Source organism: Eptesicus fuscus, chromosome 5 (genome assembly GCF_027574615.1).
Source record: "Eptesicus fuscus isolate TK198812 chromosome 5, DD_ASM_mEF_20220401, whole genome shotgun sequence".
NCBI classification, from domain to species: Eukaryota; Metazoa; Chordata; class Mammalia; order Chiroptera; family Vespertilionidae; genus Eptesicus; species Eptesicus fuscus.
Genome location: NC_072477.1, coordinates 30,982,845 through 31,002,653, shown reverse-complemented (window position 1 = coordinate 31,002,653; position 19,809 = coordinate 30,982,845). Strand labels below are relative to the sequence as shown.

General features: G+C 43.7%; 1 protein-coding gene across 1 annotated transcript in view; it reads left to right on the top strand.

The window, feature by feature from the left end:
• Positions 1 to 19,431, top strand: part of RHOJ (ras homolog family member J) — an 85,366-nt gene extending 65,935 nt beyond the window's left edge. The window contains exons 3-5 of the mRNA XM_008138967.3: positions 3,299 to 3,463; positions 4,937 to 5,032; positions 16,521 to 19,431. Coding sequence (XP_008137189.1) covers positions 3,299 to 3,463; positions 4,937 to 5,032; positions 16,521 to 16,664 — 405 coding nt within the window. The 3' untranslated portion in view covers positions 16,665 to 19,431. The remainder of the gene's footprint in view (positions 1 to 3,298; positions 3,464 to 4,936; positions 5,033 to 16,520) is intronic.
• Positions 19,432 to 19,809: the final 378 nt, after the last annotated feature.

Sequence of the window (19,809 nt, the reverse complement as noted above, 5' to 3'; positions counted from 1 at the left end):
GCAGACTCCTACTTCCAATTGACTGGGGGCTAAGAGAGGTGGAAGGAATGTGCGATGCACTGTCCTTGCCACTCCAAGTGTGGTCCCTGGACCAGCAGGGTCAGTGTGACCTGGGAAGTGGTTAGAAATGCAAACGCTTGGGCTTCATCCAAGACCTGCTGCTGAATAAGAATCTGCACTTTAACAAGATCCCGGGGGATTCAAATGTGCGTAAAGTCTGAGGAGGGCTGGTCTAATGGCTTCACTCACCACCTGTGCCGTTTGATGCTAAGGCGGTCCCTGAACTTTTCTAATACTCACCCACAGTCCTCCCAGAGCACCAGGCGTGCCTTCAAACCGAACACTCTCCTGCCTTTGGGGTGGAGTTAGGTGGGAAGTACAAAGCCTACCTTGCCCCAAATCTCTCCCCCCAATTTTCCACCCCTACCCTCACCCCAGCCTCTTTGTCCACTTTAACCCTCCAAAGCCCCATTTGAGTTGTTCTTTTAGATTAAAACACTGTCCCTTCAAGAAGCACGCAAGCACTGGTCTTCCACTCTTACCAGTAATTTCAAATACCGGCTAGACTTTTTATCCACTCCTCTCAGCCCCTTTACACCACCTCAACCTCCAATCTAGGCTCACAATGTGCTCCATCACAAATAAAAATAAAAAGCACTTAAGTTATCAGCTGGTACACATTCAAATCCCTCCACCTCCCACTGCCCTGCTCCCAGTCCCAGGAGATGCTCCTGTTATTAATCCCCAGCCCCTGCCACATTTCACAGCTCTGGCCAGTGGCAAGTGGGGGCTGAAAGAGCCCAGGCGGCCCAGGTGTGAGGCTTCTTTAAAGGTATGTTTGCTCTATAGTCCCAATACCGTCACTTAGACAATCTGTCTAGGCTGGGGTTTCTTAAACTACAAAATTGGCTGAGGGGAACGGGAAGCATGGTAACCTGTGTTTCTGAAACGTGATGCCACAGAGTCACCTGGAGGGCACACAGAGACACACAGGGTGCAGCACCCCCTCCCCCAGAGCCTCAGCTCCAGGAGGGCTGGGTGGGGCCTGGAGTGGACATGCCTACCACGCTCCCAAGTGATGCCAGTGCTGCTGGTCGGGGACCATGCTTTTGGGAGCCACGGTACTGACTGTCAGATCGTTCAGGCAAGTCAAGATTCTCATTATTCTATGATCGTGGAGCTAACAAAGAACAAGAAATACTTCACCCGTCTCACTTCCACATTAATTGAATTGTTTCCCATATTTTCCTTTCTTTCCCCCGACTGGATTGACAATTCTTATTCACTTTCTGTAGCTCATATAGCATCCTTAACAGTGACAGATGTTCAGGAGGCAATTAATACATCTTTTTAAAGGGAATAACCCAGCAAGACGTTTCCACAGAAGAGGGATCAGAACACAGAGCAGGATAAGGTCCAATGAAGGACACGGTCAGAAGCCCCTCAGCTGGAGGGACTCATTTGATAGCTTCTGGGTAGAAAGTCAAATAAACATGATCCTTTCCGACTACCAGTTATTTGCTCCTACCTCATCTAGCTGTGACATTCCTCCCAGTTGTTCTGTTTTTTGGCTTTGAGGTTTTAAATATACAGTGTTTGCTGCCATCTGGTGGTATTTTCTAATAGATGCAGGCCATGAAATAGATGACTATACTATATAACCTGTGGTCTCTTAAGTTTCTTAGTCCACTGGGTAAAGCATGAGTCTATATTAAGATTCCTGGGTAACTGAATTTTCAAGAAAATGTTTAATCTGCCACTTAAAATTCTGAAGCAAATAGTGTGGTCATGATTAAGAGCTAGAGTTGGATTCAGGCTAAATATCCCATCCTGATATTTAATAGTTCTGTGACATTTGTCAATTGCTGAACTTCTCTTAACCTTAACTTCCCCTTCTATGAAATGTGGACATTGATGGTACCATCTTTCCAGTGGTGATGATTCAGCAGGATAACGCATGTAAGTGCTTGAAACAATGCCTGGCCTGTAAGAATGAGTCCTTGATATATATATGGTTGATGGTGAAGATGATGATGATGATGATGATGATGATGATGATATTAACTGTTCTCATCTCCAGACCAAGGAAGTCCAAATGCCCAGATATGCAAGCCAGATATTCTTATTTAATTGGCCCCAGAGTAGGAGAGTGGGTAAGGGCAGGTAGTTGGCTAACAGGGCATCAAGATGGTCTTAAAACTCCCCAGGTGATTCTATAGCAGTAAGTGACCCATGGAAAAGCCATGTGTTCATTTGCAGGTCACTGAAGACCAGTGTCATCTTATCAGTCAACAGCATTTATGGAACATTTGCCATGAACAGAGTACAAGTGGGGCATGAGGACAAAATCCACAAGGTCCTGCTCCGTTTGTGACACCCCGGGTGTGAGGAATAAGTGAAAAGGGCAGGTGGTGTCATCAACAGTTGTAGGTTGTGGCCTGGGAAGGAGCGTTCTTAGCATGTGGGCCTCTTACCAGAGCATATGCTTGTCGGAAAAGTCTCTGGGGAGAAAACAACTAAACTGGCATTTTATTTATGAGGCCACCCTATGGTGGTAGGTAAACTTAGAAACAAATCCCAAATTCTGAGCTCTTTGGGTTTTTTAAATATATTTTATTGATTTTTTTACAGAGAGGAAGGGAGAGGGAGAGTTAAAAACATCAATCAGCTGCCTCCTGCACACTCCCCACTGGGCATGTGCCCGCAACCAAGGTACACGCCCTTGACCAGAATCGAACCTGGGACCCTTCAGTCTGCAGACCCAACACTCTATCCACTGAGCCAAACCGGTCAGGGCCCAAATTCTGAGCTCTAAACCTTCACACAGCATAATTCTTCAACTCTTTGTTTTGCATTTTAGTTAGCTTTTCTAAGTTAAATTTAAATGCAACTTTTAAAAAGCGTATAAGGAAAGAATTCCTGTGCCTTGGCCAACGGCCCGCTAATTTATAAAAACGTATTCAGTACAACACCGTTCCAATGTGACAGAATTGCAATAATCCTTACTGAAGTATGCGCATTAAATGGGTGAACTTTATGGTATGTAAATTATCTCACTTAAGCTGTTAAAAATATTTTTTTTAAGTTCATCTTAAAAGGGAGCAATTTATCATCTCCATACACAACAAAAAGGTGTTTCCTAACTGATGGCTCCTTTATTTCTAGTAACATAAGGAAGCCCCGGATTCCGGGGCAGGGGGAGGAACGGGGTCTGTGGGATCTTGCCTGCATCGGGATTCCACGGCACCAAACGGGACCCGCCTCACCAGGCTGTACCACCTCTCTGCTCTTCCCACAGGAGGACTACAACCAGCTGAGGCCTCTCTCCTACCCCAACACGGATGTGTTTTTGATCTGCTTCTCGGTCGTAAACCCTGCCTCTTACCACAATGTCCAAGAGGAATGGGTCCCGGAGCTGAAGGGCTGCATGCCTCACGTGCCTTACGTCCTCATCGGGACCCAGGTTAAATGAAGGGCGGCGATGGCAGGGCGGGTTGGGCGGGTGGGGGGTGGCTAAAAGGGGAAGGCCCTTTGGGGATCTCTTGAACATCCTTTTTTCTAGCAAACACTATAGAAGAGGATCTCGGCGAGATCAATCCTACGAACAGCCCAGCCGTTCTTACGGTCTGCATAATTATTTAGCCATCGTTGAAAAGAATAGAGCTATTTAATTCGAAACAGGACGTTTTAAGGTGACCTTTAAAAATGAATTACTTGGCTTTTTATTCTTAAATAACCAAGTAATTTTTGAAATTGGCACCCTTCTCCTGCCCTGAGCCAGAAGAATGAAGAGGGGATGTCAATTACACTTACCAGCTGATATTTTTTGTATCTAAGTTCCATGATTGTTTGAAAGTCACAAAGTAGGTGTGACTAGCAAAGTAACCCCAGCAATCAGAATGGTCATATTACGACAGGAACGCCTTGGTGACACTCCTGCCAACAGATTCACTCTTCCCTCTTACCTGCAAGCCCCCGGGTCTTCCAGCTCTTAGGACAAAGGGAAGGCAGATATTCCAGATAAACTAAACTGCGACTGACTGTGGGCGCCTTTAAAGTGTTTTGAAAGCTAATGAAGTTCCGCTGCTTGGATTTCCAACAGTAATTGCACAAAGGTGTTAAATGTTGTTCCGATTTTTATAGTTTTAAATAGATTTTGTTCTTTGTGCTAAACCCAAAGTACTAGCCCCAAGACACAGAAAGGGAAAATGCTGAAGGGCATGGGCCCACATTCACACCCATTCATGTATGCATGGGTCCTCATACTCAGTGAGATTTTATAGCGACTAAAATATTTAATTAAACTATAAAACCTAACCAAACATACATGCTACTTTCAGAGTCGTTTTGCCTTTTCAAAGATGAATGCTTATTCCTTGAGCAAACAGACCCTTTGGAAATTTCTCCTTAGGACTTTCCTTCAAAACCCTGCATCGTATTTGTTAGAATATCCTCCCAGTGGGCAAACCCTCATCCCTGTGAGGGGGGAGATTTGGTTTAAAAAAAGCCAACGTATATCTCTTTTGCCAGGAAATAAACTATTAAAAATGAATAATATAGTGTGGGATCAACTAAGCATCACTGTAAGGTAATGAGACCGATCCGTTATCTTGTATGCCCTATCAGAATGCTCTAGAAATAAATAGAAAATTTCAAAAACACCTGAGACAGCCACGGAATCCTTGGAGAAAGTCCTCAGCCCCCCGGGTAGCTGCTTTGAAGGGGAGAGGACAAGGAAAGCCTGGTGCGTACATTGACAAGGAAGTCGCTGTAATGTTTAGACCTATCATGGGCATGTGTGTGTGCTTCCTTAAAGAAAATGTGTCAACTTCATAGATGTCACGGGGGGAGGGGAGAGATCTGTGATGTCGCAGTTTAAAATCCCTGGTCATGCCTGAGAAGAAGGAGTTTATCACGTGTGTGTGTTTTTTGCCAGATTGATCTCCGGGATGACCCCAAAACCTTGGCCCGTTTGCTGTATATGAAAGAGAAGCCTCTCACTTACGAGCACGGCGTGAAGCTTGCAAAGGCGGTAGGGTCAGGTTTGAATTTCGTTTTAAATGCACGCCGAGAAGGGTTTGCTGGACGCTTTGGAAGGCATGCGCTTCGTAGGCTTTTGCTCTTAAAGTGCACTGTGTTCAGACCTCCTCTCGGCTTCATCTTCTCCCGCTCTGTTCCAGCCAGGCCAGAAGGGACCGTTTGGTGGGCGTTCTTGTCAGCCGGCATTATCTGTTTTTCATTAAGCAAAGAAACTTGGTGAATTTCAAACAGCTGAGGCACTTAGCCCGTGATTTAGCAACCTCTAGAATATCCATTTGCCGTATTTAGTATGAATAAAGAGAGTCATTAGATATGTATTTGTAAATCTCACTGCTTATTATCGGTGTAACTCATTTAAATGACCCCGTAAAAGGCATTTTGTGGTTTTCTTGGGAGAAACTTAGGTAAAGCATCTGGCAGGGTGATGTGTGTTCAGTTTTTCTCACCACATAATGCACAGCCACTTAGAGAGGCTGGCTGGTGTCACAAACAGCATCTAGTGGAGTAAAAGACCAAAAGGTACCTAGTTGGAGAATCCAAGCTGCAGATAATAGCAATTCGCTCACAGCTGGATTGTTTTCTCAGACCTTTCTTCACTCTTAACATGAATAGTGATGTGGGGAGTGGGGCGGGGACGGGGGGCGAGGGGGGGGGGGGGGGGGGAATACTTTAAAAAGTATTTGCCAGACACCAAATCTTTGTCTCCCGATTACCACCGAGATGTGTGCAAAAACAGACACTAAAATAGGCAAAAGGATTATAAATCATTTTTCATAACCTGAATCCACCCTTCGTTAATTTAGCCACAAACCCATCAACCCAGGCCAGCGGTTTTCAGAAATTTCTTTTATTTTCTGAAGAAACTAACCCTGCCAAATGCATGCCCCAAGCAGAGTTAGGAGTCACCCTTTTAAACTGATGAAGAATGAATTAACTACAAATGCTTCGTTAACAAAAGCACATGCATTCCTCTTACTAAAACTTCCTTGTAGGTACCAAAAACTAATCACGATACACTTGAGTAGAAATCAATTCAATAGCAATATGTTTTTATGGGTGTGATACATTTCACAAATACTTGAGAGACTGAATGCTTCCTACTTCTGTGGATGGTAATGTCAGAACTACCCGTGTGAGCCTTTCTCGCAGTTCTTAGTATACTCTGCACAAGCTGTCTCATTTCAGCCTCAGGATAACTCTTCCAAGTAGACAGGGTTTGTCCCATCTTACAGATGAGGAAACAGAGTCTTAGGAAGACAAACATGTTTGATTTACACAGCTGATGATAACATCAACAATTCTATTCCAGCTCTGCGGACGTCACACCTGCGCACCTGACCGTTGTGTAAACTGTCTCCTCCAACCATTTATTTTTCCTCCTGTAAAATGGGTAGATATGTCTATAGGTTCTCCTACCTTTTCCTCAAACATTAAGCTTAAATGATCTTACAAAGGTGCATAAATATATACCTCCACAAATAGTTGTATGTGATTCCCAGGTACACATTTTTCACAATAAGGTCCCCGAGGCTCAGCACCAGCGGGGTTTTTTCAAGGAGCGCAGTTCCTGTCTCCCTTGCTTTAGGCCTGTCTCCCGCCATCATCAGCATCCTAGCCTGACTTCTCATTTGGGAAGTTGTGTTTTTTTTTCCTCTGAAAAGAAGTCGTTCCAGAGCCTCCCATCTCATTTCATACTTATTTTAGGAACAATGGCTGAGTTCACCACTTTATTGCCTTTTGCCAGCTTCTCCTAGCAACTGCTCTCAGATATAGAGAGAATCCTGTTTAGCTTACAAAATCCAATTTAGAAGAAAATCAAGCAAGAGTTTAACTTGTTTCATCACAATTCATGTAATTATAGAGATGCTTTAAGTTTCTCTGCTCCCTCACTTTCCTGTCAAGCAGTTTATAATAACCTCTGGCATTTACGGAGTGTGCGCAGTGTGCTAGGCCTGGTGCCAACGCTTTACATGCCTTGTCTTCATTAATCCTCACAGCAACCCCCTGACGTGTGTATATTATTATCTCCACTTTCCTAGAGAAAACTGGGACTCAGAGTAGTTAAAGCCACACCACTAGAAGGTGTCAGAGCTGAGATATGAAAGTTGGTTTTAACCACCACTAAGTACCTCTGCCCCCTCCTCTAATCTGAAAACAAACCCTTAGGTTTGGGGCTTCTTTTTCCTTTTATATAATGGCCCCCTTTACCCTTTTCTACCCTCCACCCCCTTCCCTCTGGTAACCACCATACTCTTGTGTGTGTGTATGAGTTTCATATCCCACAATGAGTGAAATCATATGGTTCTTAGCTTTTTCTGTCTGACATTTCACTTAGCATAATATTCTCAAGGTCTATCCATGTTGTCACAAATGGCAGAATTCCATCTTTTCTTATGGCTGAGTAGTACTCCATTATGTATATACTAGAGGCCCGATGCACCAAATTTGTGCAAGAGTAGGCCTTCCTTCCCCTGGCCGCCAGCAACGGCTTCCCTCCAGCACCCAGTACCTGGACTTCCCTCGAAGCCCTGGCTTTGTCCGGAAGGTCGTCCAGAAGAATGTCCGGTCTAATTAGCATATTATGCTTTTATTATTATAGACTAGAGGCCTGGTGCACGAAATTCGTGCACAGGGGGTGGGGTGGGGGTGTCCCTCAGCCCAGCCTGCACCCTCTCCAATCTGGGACCCCTCGAGGAATGTCCGATTGCCCGTTTAGGCCCAATCCTACTGGGATCGGGTCTAAACGGGCAGTCGGACATCCCTCTCACAATCTAGGACTGCTGGCTCCCAACTGCTCGCCTACCTGCCTTCCTGATTGCCTCTAACTGCTTCTGCCTGCCAGCCTGATCACCCCCTAAACACTCCCCTGCCAACCTGATTGATGCTTAACTGCTCCCCTGCCAGCCTGATTGCCCCTAACTGCCCTCCCCTACCAGCCTGGTCACCCCTAACTGCCCTCCCCTGCAGGGTTGATTGCCTCCAACTGCCCTCCCTTGAAGGCCTGGTCCCTCCCAACTGCCCTCCCCTGCTGGCCATCTTGTGGTGGCCATCTTGTGTCCACATAGGAGCAGGATCTTTGACCACATGGGTGCAGCCATCTTGTGTGTTGGAGTGATGGTCAATCTGCATATTACTCTCTTATTAGATAGGATAGAGGCCTGGTGCATGGGTGGGGGCCAGTTGGTTTGCCCTGAAGGGTGTCCTGGATCAGGGTGGGGGTTCCCTTGGGGCGTGGGGCGGCCTGAGCAAGGGGCCTGTGGTGGTTTGCAGGCCAGCCACGCCCCCTGACGACCCAAGCGGAGGCCCTGGTATCTGGGATTTATGTATCTTCTACAATTGAAACTTTGTAGCCTGGAGCAGAGCCAAGCCTCCTGCTCGCTCCGGGGCCGGCAGCCATTTCTGTTTGGACTTATGTATCTTCTATAATTGAAACTTTATAGCCTTAAGTGAAGGCCTGGACCGGCCAGGGTGTGCAGAAAACTTTGCTTCTTCCATTGCCGGGGAAACCCTAGCCTCCCGCTCTTTCCAGCTCCGTGGCTGCCGCCATTTCTGTTTGGATTTGTTTACCTTCTATAATTGAAACTTTGTAGCCTTGAGTGGAGGCTTAGGCCGGCAAGGGCAGGCAGAAAGCTTGGCTTCCTCCATTGCCTGGGAAACCCAAGCCTCCCTCCTGCTCTCTGTGGCTGTAGCCATCTTGGTTGGGTTTATTTGCATATTTGCTCTGATTGGCTGGTGGGCTGGTGGGCGTGGCTTGTGGGTATAGCAGAGTGATGGTTAATTTGCATATTACTCTTTTATTAGGTAGGATACCACATCTTCTTTATCTAATCCTCTATCAAAGAACACTTTGGTTTTCTCCATGTCTTGGCCATCATGAATAATGTTGCAGTTGACATAGGGATGCATATATCTTTGCAAATAACTGTTTTTGAGGTTTTTTTGTTAGATACCCAGAAGCAGGATTGCTGGTCATATGGTAACTCTATTCTTAATTTTTTTAGGAACTGCTATACTGTTTTCCATAGTGTTATACCAGTCTACATTCCCACCACCAGTGAGTGAGGGTTCCTTTTTCTCCACAACCTCTCCAACACTTGTTATTACCTATCTTGTTGATAATGGCCCTTCTAGCAGGTGTGAGGTGGTTCTCATTGTAGTTTTGATTTGCATTTTTCTAATAGCTAGTGAAGTTGAACACCTTTTAATATGTCTGTTGGCCATTTGTATATCTTCTTGGGAGAAGTGTCTATCATATCCTCTGCCCGGTTTTTTTTAAATTGGATTGTTTGTTTGGTGTTGAGTTGTATGAGTTCTTTATATATTTTGGATATTAACCCCTTGTCGAAGCTGTTGTTTGCAAATATCCTTTCTGATTCAGTTGGTTGTCTTTTTGTTTTACTGGTGGTTTCTTTTGCAGAAGCATTTTAGATTAATATAGTCCATTCATTTACTTTTGCCTTTACTTCTCCATCTTTGGGGTAAAATTCATAAAATGTTCTCTATGACCAAGGTCCAAAGTTTAGTACCTATGTTTTCTTCTATGTAATTTATTGTTTCAGATCTTATATTTAGGTCTTTGTTCCATTTTGAATTAATTTTTGTACCTGGGGACAAACTGTAATAGTTTCTTTCTTTTGTATTTGGCTTTCCAATTTTCCAAGCACCTTTTATTGAAGAGACTTTCTTTTCTCCATTGTGTGTTTTTGGCTCCTTTGTCAAAAATTATTTGCTCCTATATGTGTGGTTTTATTTCTGAGCTCTCAATTCTGTTCCATTGGTCTGTGTGTCTGTCTTTCTGCCAATACCATGCTATTTAATTATCGTAGCTCTGCAATATAATTTGGAGTCAGGTAGTGTGATACCTCCAGCTTCGTTCTTTTTTCTCAGAATTGCTTTGGCTCTTTGGGGTATTTTGTGGTTCCCTACAAATCTGCTACCAGATACAGAGAGAATCATGTTTAACTTACAAGATCCAATTTAGAAGAAAACCAAACAAGAGCTTAACTGGTTTCATCACAATTCATGTAATTATAGAGATGCTTTAAGTTTCTCTGCTCCCTCACTTTCCTGTCAAGCAGTTTATAATAACATCTGGCATTTACGGAGTGTGCGCAGTGTGCTAGGCCTGGTGCCAACGCTTTACATGCCTTGTCTTCATTAATCCTCACAGCAACCCCTTGAGGCGTGTATATTATTATCTCCACTTTCCTAGAGAAAACTGGGACTCAGAGTAGTTAAAGTCACACCACTAGAAGGTGACAGAGTTGAGATATGAATGTGGGCTTTAACTATAACGTTTCTTTGCCCCCTCCCCTAATCTGAAAAGAAATCCTTAGATTCAGGGCATCTTTTTATATGCTGAAGGCCCATATTTTTTTTAAATATGTTTTTATTGATTTTTTTTTTTAGAGAGAGTAAGGGAGAGGGATAGAGAGATAGAAACATTGATGAGAGAAACATCATCGATTGGCTACCACCTGCATGCCCCCTTCCAATTATTGAGCCTGCAACCCGGGCATGTGCCATGACCGGGAATCAAACCACAATCTCTTGATTCCTGGGTCAACGCTCAACCACTGATCCACACCAGCCAGACTTAAGGCCCATATTTTAATGTGCATATTCTCCCCATACCTAAACACTTTGCAAGTTGAGATTTTTCATATCCAATTCCTTTTTTTTAGTATTTTTCACTTTCCAAAGCATTTTTCATCTACCATCTCTTTTTGCTCTCAATAGCATTTTATTCTTAAAGGACATCTTTGCATCACATATATTTCTAATTTTTTATACTTCAAAGTCAATCACGTTTACATAAGTACTTTCTATCAATTTATAATAAATATTCATTGTTATCCCTGTACTTGTTTGATCCTCCCTCTTCTTTTCATCATTGCATTTTTTCATCTTCAGCCTACTTTTCCCATTCTTTGCTCATTTGTGTATGCCCACATTGCTAGATATATTCAACAATAATTGACTGAATACCCAATATGTGCCAGGAGCTTTGCCACACTTTAGCTCTAAGATTATAATTCTCTGTGCATCTTTTTCCCAATTCTGCCTGATATAACCTAAACATGATTTTCTAAGCTCAGTCGTCCTAAGGTATTTCTTACTAAAACACTTACTACTTTTCCTTTTTCTGTCTTTGGCCTCTTTTCCCCTCTCCTGCCCTTTTCTTCACCTTGTGCCTATATATTGTTGTTCTCACTCTTTGTTTCAGCACTGTTTCTTGCTGGGAAGGGTGCGTGGTTCAAGCCACAAAATTGCTGCAAAAATCCTGTAATCAATGTTCAGCCATGATCATCAACTGTAGGCTTTACTACTCTCCCCCTGATGGCAAAAGTCACTGCTACCCTCCGTGGTTGGTTTTGTATACCAACCATGTCCTCTTTCCCCTGTTGTCATTGGAGCCTGTCACTTCATCTCTGAGGTGTGCATTACAGAGATGAGAGAGAGAGCCCCTGCCCTCAAAAGGCCCATAGGCTAGAAGAGCAGAGAGACAGGCAAACAAAAGCATGCAACCGAATAAATACAACTCATGTACCGGAGAAAAGGGAGCAACGGATACATTCAGGGGAGAAGAATTCAGAGAAAAAATTTTGGAGCAGTCGGTATCTGAGCCAGGTTTAAAGAATAAGGATATTTGTCAGGTGGACAAAGATAGGAGACTGAGGAGAAGGTTTTCAAATAGGGGGACCAGTACATGCAAAATCATCCTTTACAGCCTAAGGAGCCCATTGGCAAGTGACGGGCCAAATTTCACCTATAAGTCTTTTGATCGGTCCACACAGATATTTTTTTTTTTTAATATATTTTATTGATTTTTTACAGAGAGGAAGAGAGAGGGATAGAGAGCTAGAAACATCGATGAGAGAGAAACATCGATCAGCTGCCTCTTGCACACCCCCTACTGGGGATGTGCCCGCAACCAAGGTACATGCCCTTGACCGGAATCGAACCTGGGACCCTTGAGTCCGCAGGCCGACGCTCTATCCACTGAGCCAAACCGGTCTCGGCCACACAGATATTTTTAATGTGATTTAGTGGCCAACGTTGAACAATCTGAAAACTTTACATAAATATACACATTTCTGGCTTCTAAAAAAAACCCAGGTCTGTCCAAAGTAGCCAGCTTTTCCAGATCAACTACAAGTTTAAACAGTGTTTTAGACAAGATGTGAGTCTTCAGTTTGCCACAATCCCTACCACTGCATATTACCTACACCCAAGCAATGCACTCACAGTATCCACCCTGGAGTTGGCAATCTCTTCTCTATAGTCTTAAAAAAATCAATAGCAGATTCACTGAGCTTACAAACGCTTTTCCTCTTTCAGCAGTTTGATTTGTGGAGATGGATTTTCTCGCACAGTCATTCGGTTCTTTTTCCGTTTCTTGGCTCTCAAGTTGCCCTCTATGTGTATCATTTCTAATTCTTAAATAAAGAGCCTCCCTGCTATTAGCCATTTCTTTAGGTTCCAGTTACTCTGTGTATTCCGCTAACCTCTCCTCTCCTTTTATAGGAAACGCCTTACTTTTCCTTTCCTTCTCTTTCTGTTCATTACTTGTGCTCTTTCAGCCACATCTTTACGTTGGCTAGACACAGCCGTGGTTAAGACTCTGGCTCTGGAGACAAACAAATTCAAACCTCCATCATTATCTCAGTTTTGAGGCCTGACGGAGGTTCCCTAACCTCGCTGGGCATCAGTTTTCTGAGCTGCAAATGAGGATGGTGATAGATTTACTTCATAAGGTTCTTGTGGACGATTAAATTAGCTAATTTAACACAAGGTCTGGCCCAGCAAACTATAGTTGTTGTTGGATCTGTGTGCCCTCTCAGACATGTCTACAGCTGGGAAAACCTCTTTGCCTCTTTTCCTTCCAGTCACACCCTTATTCTGTACCCTGTCGCACCTCAGCAAGGACAGCCTGGAAGGAGGACTAAATTTTCTTCCTCTTGATTAGTCATTGTGGGTTTGTTTATTTCTTTTCCATTTCTTCTTACCAGATACTTTAAGTTCTGCACATCTCTGATAAATGTCCCAGCTTTGAGACAATGAATCTTAGCTATTATAAAATTATTAGAAAAGTTTTCGCTCAGTTTACATTCCTAAAACTCTTTTATTTTCTTGAAAAGAAATCCTCTTGGTGAGGCATGTTCCAGATTGCTAGCATGTGTATCTAAACAAGGGTCTGCAAATCCTGAGCTCTTATAGGTTGGTTCTAAATACGTGTCTGTGTAGGTCACTTTGCTCCAAGAAGCAGAGGCCGTAGCTGCTGTAGAGAAGCAATATTTGCCCTGACCAGTGTGACTCGTTAGTTGGGCATAGTCCTGTGCACCAAAAAGTTGCTGGTTCGATTCCCAGTCAGGGCACATGCCCAGGTTGTGGGCTCCATCACAAATAGGGGTCATGCAGGAGGCAGCTGACAGGTGTTTCGTTCTCACATCCATATTTCTCTTTCTCCCTCTCTCTTCCTTTCTCTCTGAAAATCAATAAAAATATTTTTTGAAAAGAAAAGCAATATTTCCTTGAGATAGTATCAGTATTCCATTTCACATCTTTGAGGGTGCAAATGGTGTGCTTTTGTTTTAGTTGGGGGTGGGGGTATTTGTTTGTTTGTTTGTTAGCAATCCCTATAACATGGCTGTGCCTTTTCCCTGCACCAGGATGCATTCTTCCCTCTGACCCTCAGAGCACTTGATACGCCGTTAACAGGACTCACCTCCTAACTGGGTTCTGTTTCTCACACACAGTTCCCAAATCACACCCATAATCTGCTTGCTACTCTTCCTGGGTCTATGAGTACAAAATACTGTTACAGTAACCCAGTGACACAGTAATTCCCTGATCTACTATTTCATTATCTTCAGAAATGTCTGAATCGGGAAAGACAAGTTTGGGCTCCTCTTGCACCATCAAAAGGCAAATTGTGACACACTCAGCAGCACCGTGGGGGGAGGACAAGGAGAGAGTGCCCTGGCCCATCTTGTAGGACCAGAACCCCATGTGTGAGCCGAGCTCAGCCCAGCTCTCCTGCAATTTCCAGAGTCTGCTGAGGCTCGTGATCATTCGTGGGGAGGTATTCCAGAGAGAAGGGCCCCGCGGCACTTTCTGGGCATTCTTTCAGGATGACTGACAAGAGCTAGCACACTTCGAGCAGTCCTTCGATTGACGGTTCACTAGGGTGGTGTGCTTTTCGCAGGTGTTTATATCGAGCACTGGACACAACCCCAAAATGTGACAAGTGACATTTCATGGCCTTGTTAAGAAAATTTTCTCTACCTTTTATCCCTCTCTTGAAACTGTTTTTCATTATTAAAAAAACAAAAGTTATGTTCTAACTCAAAGGTCAAGCCATGGTCAAATGAAAGCCATAAAATCGATCTTCAAGATCCAATATCTTTTCTTTGGGTCTTCTCCTTTGGCTCAGACAGTAACCATTCTTTACACACACACACACACACACACACACACACACACACACACACACACACCAAAAAAAAAAAAGTGCATAATATCTGAACCCAATCAGAACCATTTTACTTCATGCTTAGTTTTATATCTGTGGGCTTTCGAGTGAGTGCACAACCTCACTTCTTTGATTGTCTACTTGACCAGCTTCTGGCTGAGTGCTAAGGGTCACAGTTTCTGTCCTGGAACAAGGCAAAGAGCACACAGAAAAGAGACCCAGATGCTGGGTCTAGTTCTTTCGCTTTCTATTTGGGTGTCCTTAAACAATTCATGTTGCCTTCTGGAGCTGTTCCCACTCTGTTCTAAGCGAAGCCATAACTTCCTTTGGTTCACACATTACAAACTGGCTGGCTGCTGCCAAAGACATCCCACATCAGTGTTTTGCTTGGCCCACAGAGCATTTTGAAAATTGCTAAACATCAACTAAAAATCCAAATGCCCAACTCCTCTTGAAAAATACAAAGCTGGGCAACAGTGAACCCACATTCCTGCATGGCAACATTGCCCTAAGCTGAGTAATACCGCCAACTCTAGAGGTGGCGTGCACTTCACAGCCCGCCACAATCCCCACCACTCCCTATCGCCCGGCACCAGCCCTGCTTTATCATTGGCATAAGCTACTGGCCCTAATAGACACGTGGTTTTGCTACCCTGGTTGAGTCATTTATCTGCTCCGGTTTCTAGGAGCTCGCCGTTCAGCCACCCTCTTCTAAACCTGCTTTAATTCTTCAGTTGTTCTTGTAATGTGAAGCATATAATAGAAGCATTTCTCTATATGTCCTTAATATTAAAAGGCCCTCATCAAACTGTTGGCTCATACTGAGGTTGTGAGAACTTAAAACTCCGGGTCGCCCTCTCGTGAATTACCTCATGAAGTTGACTGCAAAACATGGTCTGCTTGGCCCTACAGTTTTCCTAATGACAAGCTATAGTTCTGGCCTGAGTTTTTATATTTCTCATAGGGATTTTGTGATTATCAAGTATACCATAGTATGAAATCATTAAAAGCTTTGAAATAAAGCTCTAAGCAAGCACAAACTATTTTATCTTTAAATATGCATAGACTATCTACTGACAAGGAGGTTGGCTCTGTCAATAAGTGCGTTTTATGATTTTTATATTTTCATGCTTTGGGTTTTTTAACTGCTTAAAAATATGCCTTTTAAATTATCTTAAAACCGAATAATAATAATATCAATTGGATATTACCTTGCTGAGAGATACCCTATCAGAAGTGCATTGTATTCAAGAATGACCTGTAAAACCATATACCCACTCTCTTCTCATGTTTTATCAATCAAGTTGGCACTTGGCCTTACCATGTACAGAAGGTGATAAATATATTTCACTTGTACCAAATTTATACATTCTGGGTACAAATGAGAGGATGCTCACACCTGTTGTTCACAAAATATATTGAGACCATAATACAATCCTCTATTTTCATAATTTTATATACGGAATAAATGGTTATGGATGACTTTCAGAATGCATTGCTTACCAAAAGTGATTCATAACCATGTATTGTTAATGGTAGAAAGTAAAAAATAAACATACAAAAAATCAGGATAGCAGAGGCAAAGTGAAATGCAAAAGAAAACAAAACAATCTGCCCTAGCTCGTTTGGCTCAGTGGATAGAGCATTGGCCTACGGGCGGACTGAAAGGTCCAGGGTTCGATTCCAGTCAAGGGCATGTTCAAGGGCATGTATCTGGGTTGCAGGCTTAATTCCCGGCCCTAGTTGGGGTGTGTGCGGGAGGCAACCCATCAATGTGATGTGTCTCTCCCACGTAGATGTTTCTCTCTGTCTCTCCCCCTCCCACTCTCTCCAAAAATCGATGGAAACATATCCTTGGGTGAGGATTAACAAACAAACAAACATCCAAACCACCGCCCAGGCTGTTTGAGGAACCCGCTGCAGCAGCCCGTGGCCGGGCAGAGGGCTGACCCCACGGTGCCTTTCTGTTGCTCCTCTCACGCCTTTCTCTCTTTGTGTGTTTAAGATCGGAGCACAGTGCTACTTGGAATGCTCGGCCCTGACTCAGAAAGGTCTCAAGGCGGTGTTCGACGAAGCCATCTTCACCATTTTCCACCCCAAGAAAAAGAAACGCTGCTCCGGGTGTCACGGCTGCTGTTCCATTATCTGAGGTGGTGCGACCCACCCCCCACCCCCATTTAAGGGCCAGAAGGGCAGCCAGCCTCTACGACCCAGCTCAAGCCCCTGAGGAGGGCGGACCGAGAGGAAGTCCCTGCTCCCGCGGGCTTCTGCGCCCTGCGCCCTCCCACGCACAGCCACTAGCCAGCCCACTGCCGCGTCCCCCGCCCGCCAGCCACGGCGCCCGCCCTGCGCACAGGAGAGAATGGGAGCCGGTGCAGCCCCCGCCGCCGCTGCTGACAGCGGGGAAGCCAAGTCCAAACTGTCTTGCATCTCCCCCTCCCGCCAACGTGCAGCTGATGGGAAATCATCGCGGGAAAACCCAAAGAGACACTCGGTTCCTGTCCCGGTGGCCTTACTCAAATGTCTTTTACAAAACATGGGAATGCAGTACTGACCTCTTTCACTGCATCAGCTGTTCCACCTGTGTGGCTTACGGTCGTTGGTATTATGTTAAGAAATTTACTAATTTGCCAGTGTACTCGGGCCTTACAAATCCATACCAAATTAGCCTAAAGACAAAGTATTTTGTATTCATGTCATTCTTCAGCCTGTTTCTACCAAAGCTATTAGAACCAACTTGCACCTCTGAATGCCTGACTGTAAGAAGATACAAGAACACCTTTGTGAGTGGAAACTTGGGGAAATTTCAGGGCCATGATTTTGGAACCTGGTTGTATGAATTGCCAAAGATTCACCCTGGAAATGCTTATGTTGATAGGTAGCCTTATTTTCTCTGTCTTATATATGGTCATGGCAAATTAGGAATGAACTGTGTTTTTACAAGTAGTGTTTTTGCTTTTCAGTCAAATTGATTGGGGGGAGAATATGGCAGACTTACCATATGAAATATTCCTTATTCAGCAACGTGGACTTTCCTGCTCCCTCCCTTCCCCATTGCATTCCCTTTACCTCCTTTGCTTTCACGCTTTCTCCCATTCCCAGTAATAAGCAGATCTAAACGAAGGGTCTGGCCATGGGGCGTGAAAAAGTGTGTGTTTAAAAGTCCCCAAAAGTTAAGCAAAGGGCCTTAATTTTTCCCATTGCTTCCACTGAAAGTACAGTTCTCCCTCCCCTCCCCACCCCATTCTGTGGTTTCCCTTTCTGCCATTTCAGTTACCAGGGTTAATGGCCATCTGAAAATATGAAATGGAAAATTCCAGAAACAAACAATTCATAAGTTTAAAATTTCATGCTGTTTTGAGTAGTGTGATAAAATCTCGAACCATCCACTCGGTCCCACTCAGAATAGGGATCATCCCTTTGTCCAGCGTATCCACACAGTATATGCTACCTGCCCTTGGTCACTTAGTATCCATCTCCGTTATCAGATCCACTGCCATGATAGAGCAGTGTTTGTGTTCAAGTGATCCTTATTTTACTTAATGATGGCCCCAAAGCGCAAGAGTAGTGACGTTGGCAATTTGGATATGCCAAAGAGAAGCTGTAAAGTGCTTCCTTTAAGTGAGAAAAGTTATGTGTGTACTAGTATAGGGAAAAAAAACATAACATATATATAGGATTTGGTTTCAGGCATCCACTCGGGGTCTTGCAATATGTACCTCACAGATAAGGGAGGACAATTGTACTTCTCAGCTTGCCCCTTGTAAGCTCCCATTCTATTTAAATGTCATTTTCCAAGTATAACTGGTACTAAAATATTGCCTCTCCCTATTTCCTACACTCATTGTCCCAAATGTGTATTTAGGGGCTAGATCTGTGAGGACCAAGCTCTGCTTTTCAAAATAATGTGTCCATAGAACAGGGACTTTGGCCTTGGGGAAGTAAAAACCCCCAAAAAGGGTTAGTGTTCTTTCTGTATGACTCTCCCAAACATCCAGGGATCTTTTATCACAGAATTTGTTACTTCTTGCTTTTAATTACAGACTGCAAAGGCTTCTAATTAGTCTCATTTGCCTACAATTACCCTAGAAACACCCAGGTAGGCACTTTATTTTTTATTTCAATTGCATAAACCAAGTGCCTCTTTGCAGCATGAAATTACAGCACTTTTAGTTTAAGAAAATGTCCAGATTCACACTCCTTCCATTAGGAAAGTCCAGTCTTTCTAGCCCCTGCAGGAAGCACATAAACACAGGAGCTTATGGTGTGGGTCTTTTCTGTTAAGACCTCCCATGATCCCCCCCCCTCCCCTCAGTGTTTTGGGTTTTGTGTGTGTTTTTTACAATTCCTGAAATGTGTTTTCCCTTCTTCCACATTTCACATTCTATATCCCTTCTCCCCCATCTAGTTGCTCAACATTCTCTTAAATACACACACACCCCAACCTAAAAGAAAACGAAAGTTTTGTAAGTCAAAGCTTGACCAGAACGCAAGGACTTTCTACCTTTGTAAGAAATCAACCGTGTATAAACTTAACTTTGCTGAGGTTATAAATTCATCCTTTACAAACAATAATGAGCATTTAGCCCTGTAATAAATGAAGTGCCATTAGCCAGTTTTGTTATATTATTGCATAGTTATATCTTATGAAAGGGCCTCTCCTCACCTTTCACTGATATGAATGAAAAATTGAGACCAGTATGTTTGCGCAGCCAAGGAGAATTGTCCAGATGTGTACACTTGACAGGCAAATGGTTCCCAGGCCATCCCCTCCCTCATGGGCCACAGGGATTACCTTGGTCACAGCGGGGAGATCACCCTCGCTCTCTCCTGGAAGCAGAACCTGGAGGGACTGTTAGGTGTGGGTGGGACAAAGGCTCCTAGAGGTCTTATGAGCTAATGATTGAATAAAATAATGAAGAACAAAGCAACCTAAATGAGTTAGTATCATTACACCAATTACCCATTTATCCCGTGTCATGGCAAGATGTAGTTCATTTCATGAAAAAGTATTTTCTGCCAGAAGATTGAATCCATTTATATCCTAAAACCAACGATAAGAAGAGGCATAGAAATCTGAAGAAGTGTCCTTTCATGTTCTACACCATTTTCCAAAGTCAAGAAGGGACAACCCATCTCCATTTGCTGGTAGATGTTAACTTTTCAGAGCTAGATGAGGCCTCAGAAACTATAGTCCAATCCCCTCATTGTACAGGTGAGGAAACTTAAGCCTAGATGGGTTAAAGAAGACATTTTGTAACAGAGCTGGGACAGATCTCAGCTTTTCTACTTCC